At 47.7% G+C, this 19537-nt stretch overlaps 1 protein-coding gene across 1 annotated transcript in view; it reads right to left on the reverse strand.

The window, feature by feature from the left end:
• Positions 1–3277: 3277 nt before the first annotated feature.
• The window catches only part of elmo1 (engulfment and cell motility 1 (ced-12 homolog, C. elegans)), a 32354-nt gene continuing 16094 nt past the window's right edge, over positions 3278–19537 (reverse strand). The window contains exons 17-22 of the mRNA XM_068747005.1: positions 10332–10495; positions 8161–8273; positions 5546–5653; positions 5248–5330; positions 3902–3979; positions 3278–3649 (exon numbers count right to left, since the gene is read on the reverse strand). Coding sequence (XP_068603106.1) covers positions 3449–3649; positions 3902–3979; positions 5248–5330; positions 5546–5653; positions 8161–8273; positions 10332–10495 — 747 coding nt within the window. The 3' untranslated portion in view covers positions 3278–3448. The remainder of the gene's footprint in view (positions 3650–3901; positions 3980–5247; positions 5331–5545; positions 5654–8160; positions 8274–10331; positions 10496–19537) is intronic.

The raw sequence follows: 19537 nt of genomic DNA on the forward strand, positions 1-19537 counted from the left end.
CCATTTTTTCAGATTTGGATTTGCAAGCGCGTGCGTGCGTGTTCTATTTTGATGAGGAGCCGTCTCACACACGCACGCGCAGTGTTTACGCGCACGAGTGTTAAAGATGGAGCAGAAGAGAGAGAAGTGACATAAAGAGGACAGAGAGACTCTGGGGTTTCACTAAAATGCGTTTTGGTTCGGTTCCGTTGCGTCTTTTTCCTGTCAAGAAAGAAGATGACAAAACGATTAGAAGACAAACACGCGTTCTGGGGGTAGACCCCCCCCCCCCCCCCAGTTTACAGTTTTTGACATGTGAGAAGATAAAACTTGCACACATAAATAATTCTGAATCGATAAGGGAGTTTGGTTTCCGGCAGTCAGACGTCACTTTTAAACGTTTAAAGTCAAACTAGAAGAGATGCAAAGATAAACACGCAGACATCTATAAACGCTTTGAAGCTCGAGCTTCCTCTGGATCCTCCTTTGATCAGAACGCGCCCCGCGTCGCATTAGACACGCATCGGCTCCGGTGCGCGTGTACACGCCGATTGGCTGCAGCGGTCTCATCAATAAATCGCCACAGCGACACCACCGAGGAGATTCCACTCCATCACCGGGACAGGCGGGATTAAACAACCGCCGGGGCGGAACGGAAGTCACGTCACGCGGCGTGGGATCCGTTCATCTCCGTCTGGGTTAATGCCATCATTTAGTCATCATTAGATTTGTGAAGACGCGTCAATATATATAATAAAAAAAATAAACTGAAAATTACGTCACAGGCAAAAGCAAACAATGCGCAGCAACAGCAACGCTACCCACTGCGCCAGGGTTCGTCTGTAAACTGCTTTGAAGTTCCTTTGATGATGCAGCAGACATTGAAATGATCTGGTGATAATTACCGGTAGTGGAAGACCTGGACAGCAGCGTGAAAACTGCAGGGGGTCCAGGAAGTAAGCCCCCCGCCTCCCCTCCCGTTGAGGGCCTGAGGACAACAACAACAAAATAATAGTACAGGAAAAACACTTCAGTCCCACAACCCTGGGATAATCCACAGACCAGTGGAACCCGTGCCTCGGTGCAGAATGGAACCGGACACCAACGGGGGGGTGGGGGGGGGGGACAGTCCTCGGGAAGGAAACATGCCCACGCGGTCAGTTCCAGCCTTAATCCGATCTGACTGGAGAGTCCTGACGGGGAAGAAGAGGAGCGACGGCCTGCCAGCTGCCGTCACACTCTCAATGTGAAAGTCATGGAGGACTCGTAATGAGGCCAGTCGAGTCCTGTCCTCTCCCGCCTCTCTCTGACATGGATGCATCCATCCATCCAAGAGGCACCTCAGGCTACCGAGATAAGAAGGGCATAAAAAGAGCTTCTTTTCTAGACTGTTTTCTCTCAGCTCTGCACACACCAACTTGTTTGTGTTTTTATTGCAGTTTTGTCCACACACTGACCCCCCCCCCCCCCCTTTACACTTTCCCCCTGCTGCACCCTCGCTAACGGATCATCGGCTCCGGGGAGCAATCCACCTCGGCGAGCAGCTTTCCGAACCACGTTGTGCTTTCGCCCGGAGAGAGCGAGACAGATGCCGTTATGTGCTGACTTCCATTGCTAATGAGACAACAGGGGCACCAGCATCCACTTGTGAGTGAACAACATTCCCCTGAAGACGAAGCAGGAAAATAAATATCCCACAACACAGAGTAATGGGAAAACTCAAAAACCAAAGAGTCACACCTTCATGCACACAAAATACAATCCAATGTCCTGCAAGGAGGCAAAGATAAAGACAAATCCATTCAAAAATGGTTTGACAGATTGATTTCCACAAAGATTTGTGACTTTTCCCCCTCCCACCATTCCCAGCACAATGCTACTGCAGAGATTCTTATTGAACCAATTTGGATGACATTTTGGCTTCTAGCTTGGAGGCATGAGAGGTTCGGGCGTGTAAAACCAAGCGTCTCCTCGGAAATGACAGGTCTGAAAGTGATAGAACAGAAGCTGCCGGGGACCTTTCATCAAACATGACGAGGAGTTTTCTCCGGGGCTGTTGAAGCCACATTTTTATGCTGCTGGATTCCGATGATGAGTCGGCACATCATGGCGCTTCATGCATTTCAATAGGTTTGACAATCAATCAGGGTGCTGGTGACGTCACTATTCCATCTATGTAAGGTAATATTTCTGTTTATATTCTACAAATGCAAGGATAAAGCTCTTTAAGTGCTCAAATGAGAAGAGGAACAGAAGGAAGAGTTACGGTTCTTCAATCTTTAATGTAAACAGCAGTTTTGAGGGGCTTTGAAAAAAACAAACTCATGAAGGTATTAAATAAAAAAGGGGAAAAATATATATCATACTAGAAATAATCAGAATTTGTATTTATATAAAAAAAAACTTGCAATTTGTGGCTTTAAAGTCCTGAACACACAACACACACACACACACACAAAACATGATCGTCCTCTTTGTAATACAAACAACTTGGCAAATTCACAACTCAAAACCCACTGGCCATCATACAAATGACAGAAGGAAAAAAAAAGAGCTAAATATTGCTTAGGAATGTCGTTTACAGCAGTCATACGAGAAGAGAGACGGGTGTCTGTGTGTATGGGTCTCACACACACACACAATGCTTTGATGGTGGTTCTATGGCAAAGACACTGTGTTGGTGTGCACAATATGCAATAAGCAGTGGGAGGAACAGGCGCATTGAGATTGGGGGCTATATAAAAGAAAGGCCCTTTACCATAGTGCAGTGCCTTGATTTGGAGGATGGACTTATTCTAACAGTCTTCAGTTTGTGTGTGTTAGGAGGACGGAGCGGATTCAAGAGGCCGCCTTCAGGTCTCAAAATGGACTTCAGCCTCGCGGGGAAACACTTCGCTTCCACAAATACTGTGAGACAGAACATGACAGCAAATAACGCTGGAAAGTTGATGAGGAAAAAAACACCCCCAAACAATCATCCCCCAACAAAAGCCCTGAGGAGAAAATAAATAAATACAGTAAACAAAGGAGGACAAGGAAACAGGAGAGGGGAATTCTACCTTTCTGTCTACAACAATCTCAAAGAAACAAAATGACAGCGGGCGCTTCGGTCGAAGAACAAGAGGAGGAAGAGGAAGATGCCGAACGACCAGCAACGAGTCAAACAAATACTTTCCTGGTGTCTCTCCACCACGTCACCCCCCGGGAGGACGCCGAGTCAACCCCGAGTCCGTCGGGTGCAGCGGACCAATCAATGTGCCCCATTCCCTCTCCTATAAAGGTCTAGCATGAAGCAGGAGGAAAATAGTTCAATGAATCCTGGTTTTTTCTTTCAATCGCAGTTTATTGTTTCTTTTTCTTTTTTTTGATAATATATGGATTTATTTGTTGTTGTTCCAGTTCATAAGAAAAAGGGGATTGGTCCAGTGAGTACAGTAGGAGCCGACGGGATGGGGGGGGGTTCCTTCGTTTAGTTACAGTCGTAAACAAAGTCATAGTTGCTGGGTTCTTTGGGAATTGGGGGCGGGGCCTCGGGAATCTGGATGTTCTCTAGATCCAAGAGGCGGAGCTTCATCTCCATGGAGAGGAGGGTGTCCATGTCAGATTTGGTGTAATCGCTGGTCATCTCTTTACCCAAGAGGGCGTTCAGTCCGTCCGTCCACACGCAGTACTGCAGGAAGACGGGCAGAAGGTCGAGTCAAGACAACAAGTAAACAGCTGGCGACGCCTTAAAATGGGCGTTGGCTTGCCATAAGCCTTGGAGCAAGTCAAGGAGAAATGATGCTAAATGACGTCAGAGAAATGCTGGAATATGTCAAATCAACCACTTTAATTTGCCGCAGTAATTATTCCCAGCACATATCTGTCACCAGCGGCCACACACACACACACACACACGAGTCAATAAAGACACTCGGCGTACCTCGTGCTTGTCAGGAGCAATAAAGTTTAAATATTCGTCCGACTCGTAGAGGACAGAGAAGGCCAGCTCCAACACCTCCTGCAGACAGGAAGAAGGGACGAGAGAACAAGTGAGATTTACATCAATCTGTCTCGACTCGTCATGCCTTGTCTCCGCCGTTTACATCAGCGGAACACGAACAGCGAGGAAGACGAATACCCCGCCGTGTCTTCAGGCGTCACGAAAAATGCTGCAAATAAGATGCGAAATGATTGCAGGCGAGCGGCACCGGAATCCATCGCTGTGAAATAAAGGGAAGGTGGTGCAAGGACGAAACGGGGATGTGGAGCGCCAGGAAAACAAGAACAAAAAAACAAAAACACTGATTAAACGCTCGCTTGCAGAAGCTAGTATCTGATTTATTCAGGAAGCAGGTAATTAAATTACACGAAGGCCGGGGCTGCACCACTTTAGAGTGGAAATAAGATTATTTATTACTGGAATAAACTGAATAATGAAGTCAGCGTAATCTCTCCGTGACCGTGAAGATACTTAGGATTAATAAAATCTATGGTGTCTGTTTTTTATGAACTAATTAAGTGCAGCTCCTACTTCTGGTCGTGCTTCTTGTTGAAATGCAGAGTTTTAACACACATAAAAGACTCATCTGAACAGAAATGTGGATCATTCAGTCGCTCCTGAATAAAGCAGACGCGGAATAAGGAAGTTAACTCGTCATTAACATGCAAAGCAAGATCCTCCAGTACTTAAAGGCGTCCTCGACATCCTTCAAACGCTCCTGATGCCGGCGCCGAGCTCAGCCGGTGGAGGTGACCTTCTAACCGGCCTTCTAACAGTGAGTAATGAACTGCCCCCCCCGCCCGCCGCCCCCCCCGGACCACCCCTACAATCATTCTTCTAGACTTGTGCTTATCGATTAAGTAATCAAGGACACGAAGCGTGGATGAGACGTGCTCCTTTGACTGTTGGACTATTTATCCAAGAGTCAATATATCGGCGTGCTGGGGCTGGGGGGCCAGGGGGGGGGGTATAGGCGAACACAGAGGAAGGGTCATTGTGGACACAGTCACGGACCAACGCGTGAGGCCGATGTGCTCATTTAAAAGCTTCAAAAGATGCCGGTGTGTTTCTGCCGTTGGGCGTCTGCAGCTAAAGGAGCATTCCGTGATTTATTCCTGCTCAGTATAGCGCTGATGGATCGCTGCTCCATACTGTTAGTTCCAGAAGCAAGTTTATATTATATAACTGACATGTTACGCAACTCTCTCACACGGCGAAACAGCCTCTCGCCTGGTTACACACACACACACACACACACACACACATACACACACACACACCCGCACCTTGTTTTGCTTCAGGGCTCCCTTCTCCTTCATGTGAGGGCAGTCTTTGCCGGTGATAACAGCTTTGATATCAGCCACAGGCACTGCGGAGAGGAGAGGACAGAAGTTAGTTAACGATGACAAACCACGTCGCCGTGACAACGTCACCGTCCCAGATGAGTGAGCTTGTGATTAAATGATAAAACTCTCCCCCCAAATCTGTCACTGCGCAAGTAAAAGCGACATTAACGCCATTTCCACAGGAAGCCAAGCACCGTCAGGACAGACTTGGAGACGCGTCTGAGTGCAGAAGACTCACGTTTGTCCTGCAAAGAGTCGTGGGGCACTTCACCCTGGGGGCTCTCTTCCAAATCGCCATAGTGCAGGACTTTATGGTTCGGAGACAGACGGCAATACCAAAACTTATCTGGAAGAAGGCACGGGGAGAGAGAGCAGGACAGAGGGAGAGAACGATTTAGAGAAGCTATGAAATATGTCAGCGGTTGGCATGAGGCGACGCCATGTTGGATTCAATGAGTCATCAACCGGAGAGAAAAGTAGCAGAAAAAAAAAAAAGAATCTACAGATGGTGCACGATGCGCCGGGACCTCGGTGGGCAACAAAAACACGCACTTGGCCGTCATTATTCTAACAGGATGCGTGGTGATATAAAGCACGCACACGCGCACATGCACGCGCACACACACAGCCAAGCTACCATAAGGCTACGTAGGCCTCGGGGATGAAACCTTGAGTGTGGCGTGAAACAAAACGCAAGCAGCAGAAGTAAGGAAACGTCGACTCTAACGAGAGGAAGTGTGACATTTTGTAAAAGTAACAATAAACACACAAAAGATACTGCAGCAGTTTGGAAGTTTCACTTTGTGGTTTTGCAACCAGATCGTCAGCGAAAGCAAAATGGAAACGCTCAAGAGCCTAAAACGAAGTTGATCGGGACGACTTTCGCGTCAGCTGCTGGGATCTTGGTCCATTTTTCCTTCTTGGCTGGCGTGACGGGAAATCCTCCCACGCCGTCGGGCCTCACCGGCTGCTGATGGCTGCCTGCGCCGCCACGCGCCGTGCCGGAAGGCCTGGCTGGCGTGCGCCCGGGCGGCCCGGCCCACATCCTAATCGCCACAAACTAGACAGCTGGCGGTGCCAGGCTGGTGCGCGGTGACACCAGTCCGCGGGGGGTGGGGGGTGGCAGCAGCTGCGATGGGAGGGGCCTTTTGCTTCAGCTTAACTGCTAAGTGTGACTGATTTGTGTGCATACAAGCCCATATGTGCTCCTTCTGGCTCGAAGATGCTGCGTCGATAATAATTGCCCCGACGTGACTCAGCTTCCGGGACGTGGGTTTACGACACGGCGGGATTCCATCACGATCAGGCCAAGGATTCCAGCTGGCTTCCTGCTTTCAGGAGATGCACTCTCCTCCGGTGGCCGCTCCCTTCCAGTACTTTGCACTTTTAAAGACTGGACGGGTATCAAAGCGCCATCAGCCTGAGCTTTTACCGAGAAGCATCCCGCCGTAATGGGCAGAGAGAGAGAGAACAGTCGTCTGCACTGGAGCCAGCTTAATTAATATTTGATGCAGGTCCTGGTGGGCTGCAGTTGTGCGAAACGGTCCGTCTTTTCATGCGGACGTTGGATACGTAAGCTTTCTTTTTTGGGGGGCTGATCTCTTCCTGGACAGCAGGTCATAAAACTGTGCACACAAATTCTATTATCTTCATAGATAACAGATTTTATTTTTGTTATCCGATGCCGATCCCTCCTTCCGCGACTCTTCCTGAGGTTTGCAAAATTCTCCCACGTTCAAACCAATCCTCGAGGGGGGGGAGGGGGGCTTTTCCCCGCTTAAATCGAGGCCGTCATGTGCGATAACAACTCCACCAAAGTGTTGTGATTCGAGACAAATAAAATCCTCTGGAACCGGCGGTTTTGTGGAGAAACAGCACGTCAGGATTCCTCAGAGGCAGAAACGACTTCCAGCTTCCTCTCAGCAGGAACACAACCCCCCCCTGAAGTCGGCGTGCTGCTGCAGCGGGTGTAAACCTGGAGGCCAACGCTAGATGAAACCCAGCAAGGCACATGGACTGCTTCGTATGTGGGCGAAACGCTCCTGAATGGCTAATGGGTTTAATCAGGAACGATTCCTACCAGAAGGGAAACCAATAAACAAGCCAGACGGACAGACGGACAAATGCATGCTAATGCGAGACTGTTCAACGTGCAGGAGCCAGATGAGCGTAAACCAGACTGAGCGGATCCTTCCTTTGAAATGCCGTCCATCTTTGACAGCAGCTGTCAGGATCAATCGGGCTTTGAAACACTCGGATCCGTCGGAGCCAAGAGAGAAATGTCCACATTGTTGAGCTCCGTTTGATTTGATATATTTGGAAGTGAAGCAAACAGCAAAAGCCGCATCCAGAGCTCGTCACTGGGTTTTCCATGTGTTTATAGATACAGACGAAGGGAAGGTTTGGGAAGGAGAAATATGGAGGGAGCAGGTTTCCACCGAGGAGGAGTATAATATCGCACAGGCTAAACGCTCCTCGCTCCTCCTCTGCCCGTCCTCCTGCTCCTCCTTCCCCTATCTTGTGGCAGCGAGCGTGAAACCCCAGCGATGAGGTTTTCACTTCTCACTCTCCTTGCTCTCTTTTCCGCCGAATCACAGAGAAGGAATGGCATTAATATTTACAGAGCCGGAAGTCCGCGGCTGCTTCGTGTGCGGAACATTTGCATTCACGTTGCGGTAGTCCCGGAAAATGATGCTCCTCTTTATCACTCCTTCGTTCAAGCAGTCGAGGAGGAGGAAGAGAGCTCGCTAGAGCGGCGTTGCGCTGCTGTAAGTCTCCACCCTGAAGGCCGACGCCGTTCGTGCACACTCACACGCGCGTTTGGCATGCGCCCGCGTGCACCGGAAGCCTCACCTTGCCTCCTGCGGCTGCTGATTTTCCTGAAACAGGTTCCTTCACACAACCTGTTGAGCCTCTGCTGTTTGATCAATTCCATGATCTCAGGTTGGATCTTCTCTCTCAGCTCCCTGCAGGAAAACAAACAAACAAACAAACACACAAACAACACACACAGAGACACGCACCAGTGAGACGCACGCAAAGTAAGTGAAAGGGTTAGTTGTCTTTATGCACAAATCCCTGGATTCGGACTGTCAGGTGTAAACAGGGAACGCCAACAACGTGCACTTCCATACGCGCATGCACGTGGACACACGCATGCAGAAGCATGTCAGCCAGAGTCCCTAGAGGCTGCTCAGCACTGCTTCAGCTTTTTGCCGTCGTGTATTGATGCCTCCGTGCACGCGCGTGCGTGCGTGCGTGCTGCACATGAATTATGTAAAGTGTCCGCCCCGGCCGTTCGGCTGCTACCCGGGCTTCACACGCTTTTCTCTTCCAATCCAACGTCGTGTTTATTTTGGGGGTCTGGGAAGAACTGCGACTCTCAAGGGGTGAAATCCGTGCACGTCTAACATTGTCTGATATTTCCCCGTTGCTGATGTCCTCGGTAACCTTTGTCCCGTCTTCCTCCCTTTTCTCTTCGAGGCTCATCTGCTCTTGTCTCCCTTCATTTGTCTCCCCACTCATCCTCGCCTTCGATGCGTTCGCCTCATCGCCGACTCATCCACATTGATCCGCGGCCAGACATTCACTCTGACATCTTTAAAGGAGACGTCTGGGGGACATGGCTGTTTCGCAAAGGGAGGACGGAACGACGGTTGCTTGGCTTTGAACGCCTCGTGCGCTTTTCTAATGGGCGGCGGCTTGTGTCTGAGGGTTTCGGATGACCTTTGTCGGGGGGGGGGGGGGGGGGGGGGGAAGCAGCTCTAGTTTCAAGTTAAACCAATGCAGAAATGCTGTGATGGAGAAACAGGACGACATCATCCAGTTTGCACCAGTCCATGAGAAGGAGGATTACCGCTGTAATCCATGCAGGTGGAGGACAGGTAAACTCCACTTATTTAAAATGCAGTTTCATATGATAGAACCTGCCGAGTTAAACACAAATGTGTATTTTACATTACAAACCTACTGATCAGGATGGAGACGCTCCATCAGGGAGGCTGTAATAGATCGTCTCCCCTTTTCTTTTGCTGACTGAAGCCTTTTTCGACAGGAACCGATGGCAGGAAAGCAGCAACAATGGCAGCTCCTTTAAATCTGCCACCTGACATGCTCCGCTCATCGTGTTGACGAGTCGTGACTGTACTGTTATTGATCAGCGGAAAATTACACCCTCGGGCCGCCTGAAGCTGCCGACTAGAGACTCGTCAGCCCGTGTCGTGGTGCTCGGCGCTGAAAATGCGTTTGTCACTTTGCCTTTGAATTCAATTACTTATCGCCGCCTTCTCCCAAAATGCCTTTTGAGATCTGGGTGTGAACTTGTTGTTTTTCTATTGTGCTCTTCTGCATCCTTGGGGCATAAAAAAATAAAAAAATAATTATATATATTTTCTTGTACGAGAGACGATCGACTCTCTCTCGCTCTCACACTCACACTTATGGAATAGAATTCAAACCTCCTTGCTGTCAGGCGACAGCGCTAACCACTGCGCCACCCTATACTGTATATAATGAAATCTAAATGCTGCATTGCTTGTGGGTTTTTTTTTTATTTACAAGGTTATAAGTGTTTCAAAATGCATTTTTCTGCAGCTTCCTACTTTTCTCCCTGTGGATTAACTGGCTGCTAAAATTTGGCCTCTACCCTTCCAATATTGATCCAATAAGCCCGTGACTCTGCTTTGATTACTGCTCAGAGGAACAAGCTCTCTCTGTGAAACGATTTTTCAATAGTGCGTGCGACTCCATTAAACACAGGCCGGACAAAACAACGTTCTCCGTTCCAGGGGCTGCATCGGCGATCTATTACAGACCGCTCCCTCCACGCTTCGTGAGCTGGAGGGTCATTAGCGGGGCATTCGCTGAGAACGCCATTTGAACTTAACGTTTGTTTTCTATGACGAGAGCAGCTCTGGCGTGACTTTAAGCCGGTAGCGACAAATGGAAAGAAGGCAAAGGAGCAAATTAGACGCATAGTAATCTCATTTTGTGATTTCTCACGGCGCGCTCGCCGGTCGACTCACAGGATGGGGCGGGATTGGAAGTCCTCCTGGTTCATCCTCTCGGATTGGCGGATCTTCAGGATCTCTGTGTAGCTCAGGTTTTGCAGGCGACTCTTGAACTGGTCCAGGGAATTAGGCTTGAGAGTCAACGCTCGCATGATCTGTTCCCTCACCACCTGCATTACCTACAGAGGAGGAAGAGGAGGGAGGTCAACAGGGATGAAGGAAGCGGGGGAAACAAGTCAAAGCTGACTCCCATCCACCTCATTTTCTTCACTTCCACTGGGATTAATGATGATATTTTCACAACTGGAGACTGAAATCCACTCTGGTGCATCGACTCTTCAGACGATAGCACAGCATCACGCATCATCAGCGCTGAGCGACAGGAAATACCGCGACTAACACAGGTCAAAATCTTGAAAAAGATTTATTCTTACGCTTGTACAGAGCAATGAAGAGAACCTGCAGCAGGACGTCATTCATCCGTTTCTATTTCTCTTCAGCGTGGTGGAAAATGGTTGAAAATAAAATCTAAGCAAGGTCAATCAATTAGTTTGGAGTCGCTCCTCAGACAGTGCAGACACGGCTTTTAATGAAATAAATGGTTATTAAAACGTGAAGGCGAGTTTAATGCCAGTTTAAGCAGCTTTATGACGGCACTTCACTGATTTTAAACCGTTAATAAAATACAGATTTCCTAAATCTCTCTCTCTCTCTGGTCCTCAGCTAAAATATTTAATGACAGCTGATTCCATTTCGCACTGATTTGCATTCTGCATAATTAGAATGTGAAGGCTTATATACCGGAGAGTCAAATATTGGCTCTTGGTTAATAAAAGTATTCGGTCAGCAAGGAAAAGGGAATCTGACAGAGCAAACATGCCAGATGTGATGAAACTGTTCAAACATCAGACATCGTCCTTTTCTCTCCTCTCTTTCCACAAACGCTTGGGCGGATGATTTTTCTGCACGTATGCACAGAGAAGACGACTTTAGAAATTCAGTTAAAAATACACATCAACTGTGATTCATTTTTACTTTTCATGCTTGGTGTATAAAGATACCAGGAAGAATTTAGAACATTTTGATGATGATCCAGATCCCCATGTGGACGGTGTAATCCAGTTAGGAGGGAATGAGCTGCTCGGCGGAGGTCTGCGCTCTCTGAGTGCTTTTCTACTTATATTTTATTATATACAGTATATTAAAAGCGCACACATTAAAAGCGTTTTGCCATTTGCACTGAAAGGGTGATTACTCATCAACTTGATAATCTCTGATCTCCCGCCTGTCAGACTAAAACGGGTGCGAGGGCAGTAAATGTGGAAGATTTTAACCGTGCACACATCCAATCATCAAAAAAAAGAGACAACAAAGGCGATGCTGTGCATTCCTCTTGACTCAGCGTTGCATCCATCATCTAAAAATGGATTAGGAAGCGGTCCGGAGTCTCCTTTTGAGATGCCTTAAGCTGCACAGCGAAGCTTAAACCATTTGATTCTGAAAAGCCTTTCAGATAATTTCTCAGCTCCCGCCACAAAAATGACAACTTTGACTTCACTCCTGACTTTGTTACTGATTACAGAATTAATCCAGGGATTAGTTCTCCGAAATGAGACGTGTTCAGAGGCGCTCGCTGTATACTTTCTAACAACTGGGCAACGAGTTGTGTAAAATTAAAAGGCTTGCTGCAAAAAAGAGGAAAGTTGAGTCAAATGGTGACCTCGAAAATGATTTACCGCAAATCTGTTTCCGGATATTATAAACTATTATAAACCTCTGTTGATGCATATTTAAAAAAAACAAACGCTTGCAGTTTCTGCAATTTGACTTTTTAATCTGATTCATCCAGCAAATCTCAGATTCGGACCCAATCGGTGTGCATGAGGTCATCACTAGTGTGGCCCAAATTTAAATGCCATTAAAGCTGATCCGTGAGTCAGCTCAAGGATATTCTTCAAATCCCCCTTTGACAGAGGAAAAATGAGACATCAGGATCCTGTAATATCAGTGCTAAAATGAAAGCGGTCCTGACCGTCACGCTCATTAGAACCGATCTGCTCAGATCTCACACTGCCAGCTGAGACATCGCGATCGTCTGTCGTGTGATCATAATCTGGATCCAGATTAGTTTTACAGGATGTACAACATGTGGAATAATGCAACATGCAGGAAGTCTGCTTCCAACTTCCTGGATAAAGCCTACAATGTTTCACACAAGAACATCCCTCACACATCAAAATGCTCCAGAAAGTATTCTAGATCTGGTGATCCAGAATTTTCAAATTAAATAAGAAAATCAATCAATTGAATGATAGCAGTTAAAAAAAAAAGCCAATTTTAAAAAAAAGCCAATTTAATTTGATTTAATTTACTCATTATTAAGAAGGAGGATTAAAATGTTTCGACAATTTTCCACTCATCTGAAAGGGATTTGCAACCCTGAGGACCAGCCATTTAGCCACGGCCCCTCGCTTCACCCGCTCCTCCTCGAGCTAAAAAAGAAATACATACGGCTGAATCCAGCCTAAAATCGTGCTACGACACAATCATCGCTCCTGTCTGCTTATTTTAATCCATTCATAGTATTGTACTCTCTCTCTCTCTCACACACACACACACACACACACTCCTATAATCCAGATAATTAATCCTCAAATTAATGCATTTTCCCTTTAAGATTACAGACGGTGTGTTAGCGCCTCTTGCAGAAACATTAATTGCTAAAAGAAGCCAAGAGAAAATAAAGTGATTGCTTTGGTTAAAAAAAAAGAAACGCTAAATTAAATCCTGACATCATAAAAACAGCTGGGAACATGGGAAATGTTACGACTTTTAAAAGCACATTATTTGGTTTTCACCTAAAGCCCCTTTCCCCGAACCTCATCCCGATCCCTGCGCCCTAATCTCTCCCGAACACCAGATCCTCATTCGTTCTTGCATTCTCTTTGGAAAGCACAAGTGTCAACACAACAAAGTCTGCTGCACTCCTCCCGTCTGCCAGCCGTCTCCTCCTCTTTTCCTCGCCGTCTCCCCTTAAACAGGACACTTGGGCAGGTCCTCACTATCCGCCGTTTCCTTTCCGTCCCGACCAACGGACTGTGGAGCAGCTTCATTTCTCTAAAAGCATGCCAATGACATCATTTACCATCTGCCAGCCACCACTCAGGCTCGGGCACTGGAATCTGGTGATTGTGCTGGAGAGGCACTTTGATGTGCAAATAATAAAGAGGTAATCACAGAATAATAACTTTTCTGATCCTCCCTGAAAGCAATCAAGAAGTCGATCTCCCTTGGTGATAACGGGATCGTCGCCGCACGTCGTTTCTGTATTTAAGTTGCCTGAATATGCATTTTTGCACGCATAGAAGAGGTAGTATATAAAAGAGTACATTGAAGTACCCAGCAGTACGTGTTCGCTTCTTTCAGGCGCCTGTTTTATGAGCAGCTGAAAGACAGAATACACAGAATCCATTTCCCCTGTTATTGAAATGATAATGACATTTTCCCTCCCATGTCCACTTAATAATTATCTCCTTCAAAGTTGACCACGATGTCATCCGCAGTAAAACAACGCCACAGAGACGGGCATGAAAGAAAGCCTGCCACTTATCAGGCAGTGCAGGGGAGGAGAGCGCAGGAAAGGTCGCATTAAATTCAAACGCTGCCCCGAATTAATGGAGAACGGTTTTTATAGAAGCAGACAGGAAAGGAGAAATGACAAAGAGAGGAGATGGCTGACATCACCACCGCTAATTATACATCATTACGTGTTATGTAAAAAAAAAAAAAAAAAAAAAGCTTTGAGAGGCTGTTAGGATCAGAATAACTGATCACCAACTGCAACCGTAATAAGACTGGCCGTCAAATTAAAGATTCCTTGTTAGACTCTGCCGACGGTCCCGCCACGGCTCCGTGTGTCTCGTTTATTGGGAACAGCCGAGTGGTGCAAAGCCGCTACTTCCACCAATTCAATTATGCTTCTTCGCCCCGTGGCTGAAATGTAGGAAGTGGCTGTGCGGGTATATCTTAATAGAATAAAATATATTGCAGCAGCTAGCCGTTGCTGCTAGCTGCTGCTGCCATATTTAGATTGCCATCCCTGCATGACATGACAACGATGACGATGAGCTCTTATATTGAAGACGCCTGGTAAATTCCCATTTACTGCGAGACGAGAGATGCTGATGAAGATCAGGATCTGACTTTGCATTGAAGGGTGTTTTATTATGATGCTGATGTTGCAGGAAAGCAATTGGCTTTGATTAAACATCAATCGGTAGATCATAATATGGGACAACGCTCAGCAGTCTTGATCCTTTCTCTATCAAATGAATGCCTTTTTGGATCGGACTGAAGCCGTTTGGCAAAACAGAAGTCAGATAAAGAGCCGCCATTAAGGGGCCAGTTATGGGATTTCGCACCAAATGTTTGACATATTTGAAGGAGCAGTACAACAACGATCCTCCTTCCAGGGTTTTCCACAAATAGTTCCGCCATGAACGGCAGGAGAAAGCGGCGGCAGCAAAAAACAGCAACCTCAAGCAAACGGCGTTGGTGGAAAATGTCATTTTACGTGTGAAGTCAATCCAGAGACTGAAGGAAATATCAGAAAGATTTAGGTCAGAAAGTAAGGCCAGAAAAAAAGAGAAGAGTCAATCCACTTACACCTTCTGCACTCGACAAAGGCGGATCAGACATCCGCGTTTATCTCCCTTCCTTACGTCACCATCGCCCCTACGCCCGACATGAGGCGAGATAAATTCAAATTAAGCCCAGACTCAAGCAGAGACACACAAAAAACTACAACGGAATGTTATGGCGGTACTAACGATGAAGCCCCCGGCAGCCATATACCAGCGTGCATCCACAATAAGACACGCCCACGCACAGGAGCCTTTGTGCAGAGTCCTTCCTCGCCTTCAAGGAATCTGAAGCACGCACTGTACGGAATGCTGTGCACAGGATGAAGACGCGGACATGACATGAATGCAAAGAGACATAACTAAAATGCTAGCGCTGCCTCTCCGCTCAACGCTGTGGTCTGAGCAGTTAGCTTAGCGCTGACACTGCCAGAGCGAGCGGGTGCCCATAGGTCAGGTACTCTCATCAAACAGTCCAGCACAGAAAAGCGTGAACATCAAGCCCGGCGTTCACGCAGTCCTGCAAACCATGTGGTGAAAGCGCACAGCAAAAAGCCCCGCTGCAGCCTGCGAGGACTCAAACGCAGCGTTTCGCCGGGATGCGGGTACGAACGCAGGCTCATGCATCGTCCGCACATATGCAAAAACAATAGGGCAAATCTAGCTAAAGGAGCGGGAGGTGAGGCAGCCAGGCAGAAGGATATAAATAGCATGTCTGAATTCAACAATGGAGGGGGGGGGGGGGGGGGGGTTGAACGACATGAAGAATGAGGAGGAACACAGAAAGATGAAGAAAAGAGACAAGAGCTATAATGAACTGGGAGGAAGAGGTACGCGGAACCCGTATGGAGCGGGGGAAGGGCCGGTCCTGATGCGAGTCACGACAGCAGCAGTCAGTCGTCGCCATATGGCAGCGCGGAGGGCGCCTCCACCAACTGCCCCGAGCAGCTTCCTGGAACCCAAACATGGCATACCCCCCCCCCCCCCCCTTTCAGCTCCATCGTTATCGTGGCTCCGCCTCCGATCGGACGCACCAGCACCGGTTTCATTATTCATGTGCGGGCGCATGCATGTTATGGCCCTTTGTCCAAGTGGAGGAGGAGGAGCCGTCCCGTCGCTGAAGAGCAGAGAGCTCATTTGCATGGATTTGCATGAAGCGCCCTTAATTGACTTACGGAGAACGGGATCGGATAAAACGGGATCGGCGACCAAATGCCGAGTCAAAAAATATCCCGTAGGCTACATGAAGAGGCAGGCCCCGATGGGAGGGGCTTTGGAGAACGGCCAGGTGAATAATAAACTACTGGACCGGGTCGCCGGCGGTCAAAAGAGACGCCGTGTCTGTCCATAACGGCAGATCTAAGGTCTGTCTTTACAGGCGTTCATCCACTGATTGAGCTCAACATTCAGGCTGGATATTAATGTCGGATTAAAGGAAAAGCTTCACATATTGTGAAATATACTCGTCATCTCGGACAACTCGAGACTGGATGGAGAGGAGGTTGTTGTAAAAAAATAAAAATAAAAACTTTAAGGTACAAAATAAAAACTTTTAGCTAGCTCTAGAGGCGCCAGCAGGTGGGTTCCTCCAGCTGGGTCCAGGTAATTATGCTAAGCTAAGGTAGCTGAAGCTTTGCCCCGCAACAAAATAGAAGACGTACATCAAACATATCATACTGTAAAGACCAATGGATCCATTAATTCTAAATAGTCAGAACATATTCTTATTTACACGTTTTTTTAATTTCTAAATTCAATTTCTGGGAGAAGCCGTAACAAGCAGATGATGTTATTCCATGCCGATGAATGATTCATCACTTTTAAAAATATCACGTCAACCTTAGTTTCTGCGCAGGAAGACACGTTTCAAGTGCATCGCCCTCAACTAACAAATCCGGGTTCTGGCACCGTCTGACAGAATCCTGCCGGACAGCCCGGGGCTGATCTCGCTCTAATTCCGTGTCAACCCCCCCCCCCCCCCCTGGCTAAAACAGCGGTTGAAGCTCATCCAAGGCTGAGAGAAGCAGCGTGGACGCGAGGAGATCAGGAGTGGGACATCCAAGTCCTCTGGTGACAAACGGAGGACGTTGATGTGGAGCAATCCCATTCACGACAACGAAGCCCAACCCCCAACCCCGCACGGACACACACACACACACACACACACACAGTACTCTGAAATGCAGGCGGGGGGGGGGGGGGGGGGGTTGGTAAACACATACATGTAGATGATTACAGAAATGAAATGCCTCGCCACACAGCTCCATCTGTCCCTCCTCCCCCCCGTCCCATCCTCTCCATCCCTATCCCACTCTCCTCCCTCCTCCGCAGCCAGGCAACAACACTAACAGTCCCTCTTCCTCCCTTACCAACTAGCCCCCCCCCCCCCCCCCCCGTCCCTTGCTCCATCCATCCACCCAGCCGTGCCCACTGAGAACCTCTCTCCGTCTCGTTTCCGGTACTTACATGTCACCTCCATGTTTCCCAGTGTGGTGCGATGCTCTCCACAGTGTCTGGTGAATCCTCGTGCTTCACCGGGGAAGGAGTCGTCAGCTGACTGTTAGCGTTAGCGTTAGCCACGGTAAGGGAAGACTCTCCGTCAACACAGCTCCTGCAGCTCCTTTTCCCTTTCTCCCCTCTTGACCGTTTGTTCCTTCAGATTTTCTGTTTTATGATCTCTCTACGAGATATTTCCTCTGAATAAACAAAAACAAAGAAGTCTCCCAGCATCCTCTGCAACTCCGACCCCTCCACTGCGCTCTCACTCTACACTTCCACCTCCCTCCCTCTTTGACTCTAAGAGCATTAGCCAGGCTGCGCCGCTTTGCTTATGTTGATCTCTGGGCTTAAGCCTCGATTGGACACACGCCACGGTCGGAGACGCCAATGGTGGTGCAGCAAGAGGATCACATGATAGTTGTGAGAGCTATAGAAGGAGGGGGACGGAGGGAAGGATGAGAGGAGAGGGAGGAGGGGCTGCAAGCCGCTACATCATGTTTTTTTCCCCCTGAATGTCTGAGCAGAGAGAGAGAGAGCGATGATGGAGGTGGAGGAGGAAGAGGAAGAGGAGCCCCCAGCACAGACATTTGGATTCAGAGACGAGAGGCCGCCTCTGATAGACGCGCACAAACACCGATGTGCATAAACACAAACGTACCGCGACTCCATCTTACTGAAACAGAGCAGCAGTGGTAATTGGACAGGGGTTGCTATGGAAACAGGAGAAACGGTTGCCTGACGTTTGCAGCAGTGCCCTGGGATCAGACTTGCCTCCATTCGCACACACACACACACACACACACACACACACACACACACACACTTCATCAAACAGTAAATTCTTAAAGCAAACAAGAGAGACCGGTTTTACCATGAAGTGTGTGCCAGTCAGTGTGTGTGCGTGTGTGTGTGTGTGTGTGTGTGCGTGTGTTTGCAGGGCAAATGCTCAGTCTGCCTTTAAGAGCCAGCGGCTTCTGTTCAGTCCAAACATTGACAAACCCGGGTTTTAGCAGTCCACACCTCAGAAAGTGACTGCGGTTGATTTTAACTCGCCGTCCTCAGATCTCTCCTTCACGCAGCCATCTGCCCCCCCCGTCTTTTAATTCTTTGACTCATCTTCACCACGATCTCAACGGGACCTTCCTGTCAGACGGATGGATGAATGGATCCATAAACATCTGGGAAGCACTTCATTGGATTTTACAAAAATGCCCTAAAAAAAGTAAATTTTATCCCATTTAACTTCACTTAACTGTTAAATCTTCAGTTTACCCACTTGAATTTAGAATTTTCTTTTTTTTTTAAACCTTGGTAGATCTATTTCTAGCTATATCTTTATACGTCCATCACATTTCCATCCCTACATCTCTGCCCACAACTTTATATCTCTATTTATGATAATAACCCTTTGACCTTGGCGGGTGCATTTACACGACCTTACAGAGTACATTACAGTTCAATATTACCTCAACCAAGGAGTCCTGATTTTGCTGTTGGTTGTCTGTCTGTTGGCAACATAACCCGAAACGTTATGGACGGATCTTGACGACATTTTCAGGAAACGTTGGGAATGTTACCAGGAACATGATGATGAAGACATTTTGGCGATGACCCAGAAGAGATCCTGGATCACTTTGACACTCTCGTTCTCCGAGTGCTTTTCTAGTGAAATTACTTTTCCACTTGGACACGCGTCTCTGAAGGTAAACTAAGGACGACGGTCGTTTCGCTCCGACTGCAAATGTTAATCATGTGATTTGCATTTTCTTTATCCTCATTTAATTCCTTCTTAATTTCCCCCATCAAGTCGTTGCTAATATTTCATCCAGACGTACGAATGCTCAGGCTTTAGTGGGATTTACACCAACTTTTCCCAGCATGCTTTGGAATATGTTCCCCTTATCAATGTTCAGGTTATTTTGTTTCGTGAAACTTGCTGCCACTTACTGATAAACACTTCTTTTTGTTGACCTGAATTAAAATGAAATGGAAACTTTCAGACACCTCGGGGGGGGGGGGGGTTACGTCTCGAGAGTTTTTCCAACTTCATGGTGGATACACACAGAGATCCGGCATCAGAGC

This window comes from Brachionichthys hirsutus, chromosome 13 (genome assembly GCF_040956055.1).
Source record: "Brachionichthys hirsutus isolate HB-005 chromosome 13, CSIRO-AGI_Bhir_v1, whole genome shotgun sequence".
Lineage (NCBI taxonomy): Eukaryota > Metazoa > Chordata > Actinopteri > Lophiiformes > Brachionichthyidae > Brachionichthys > Brachionichthys hirsutus.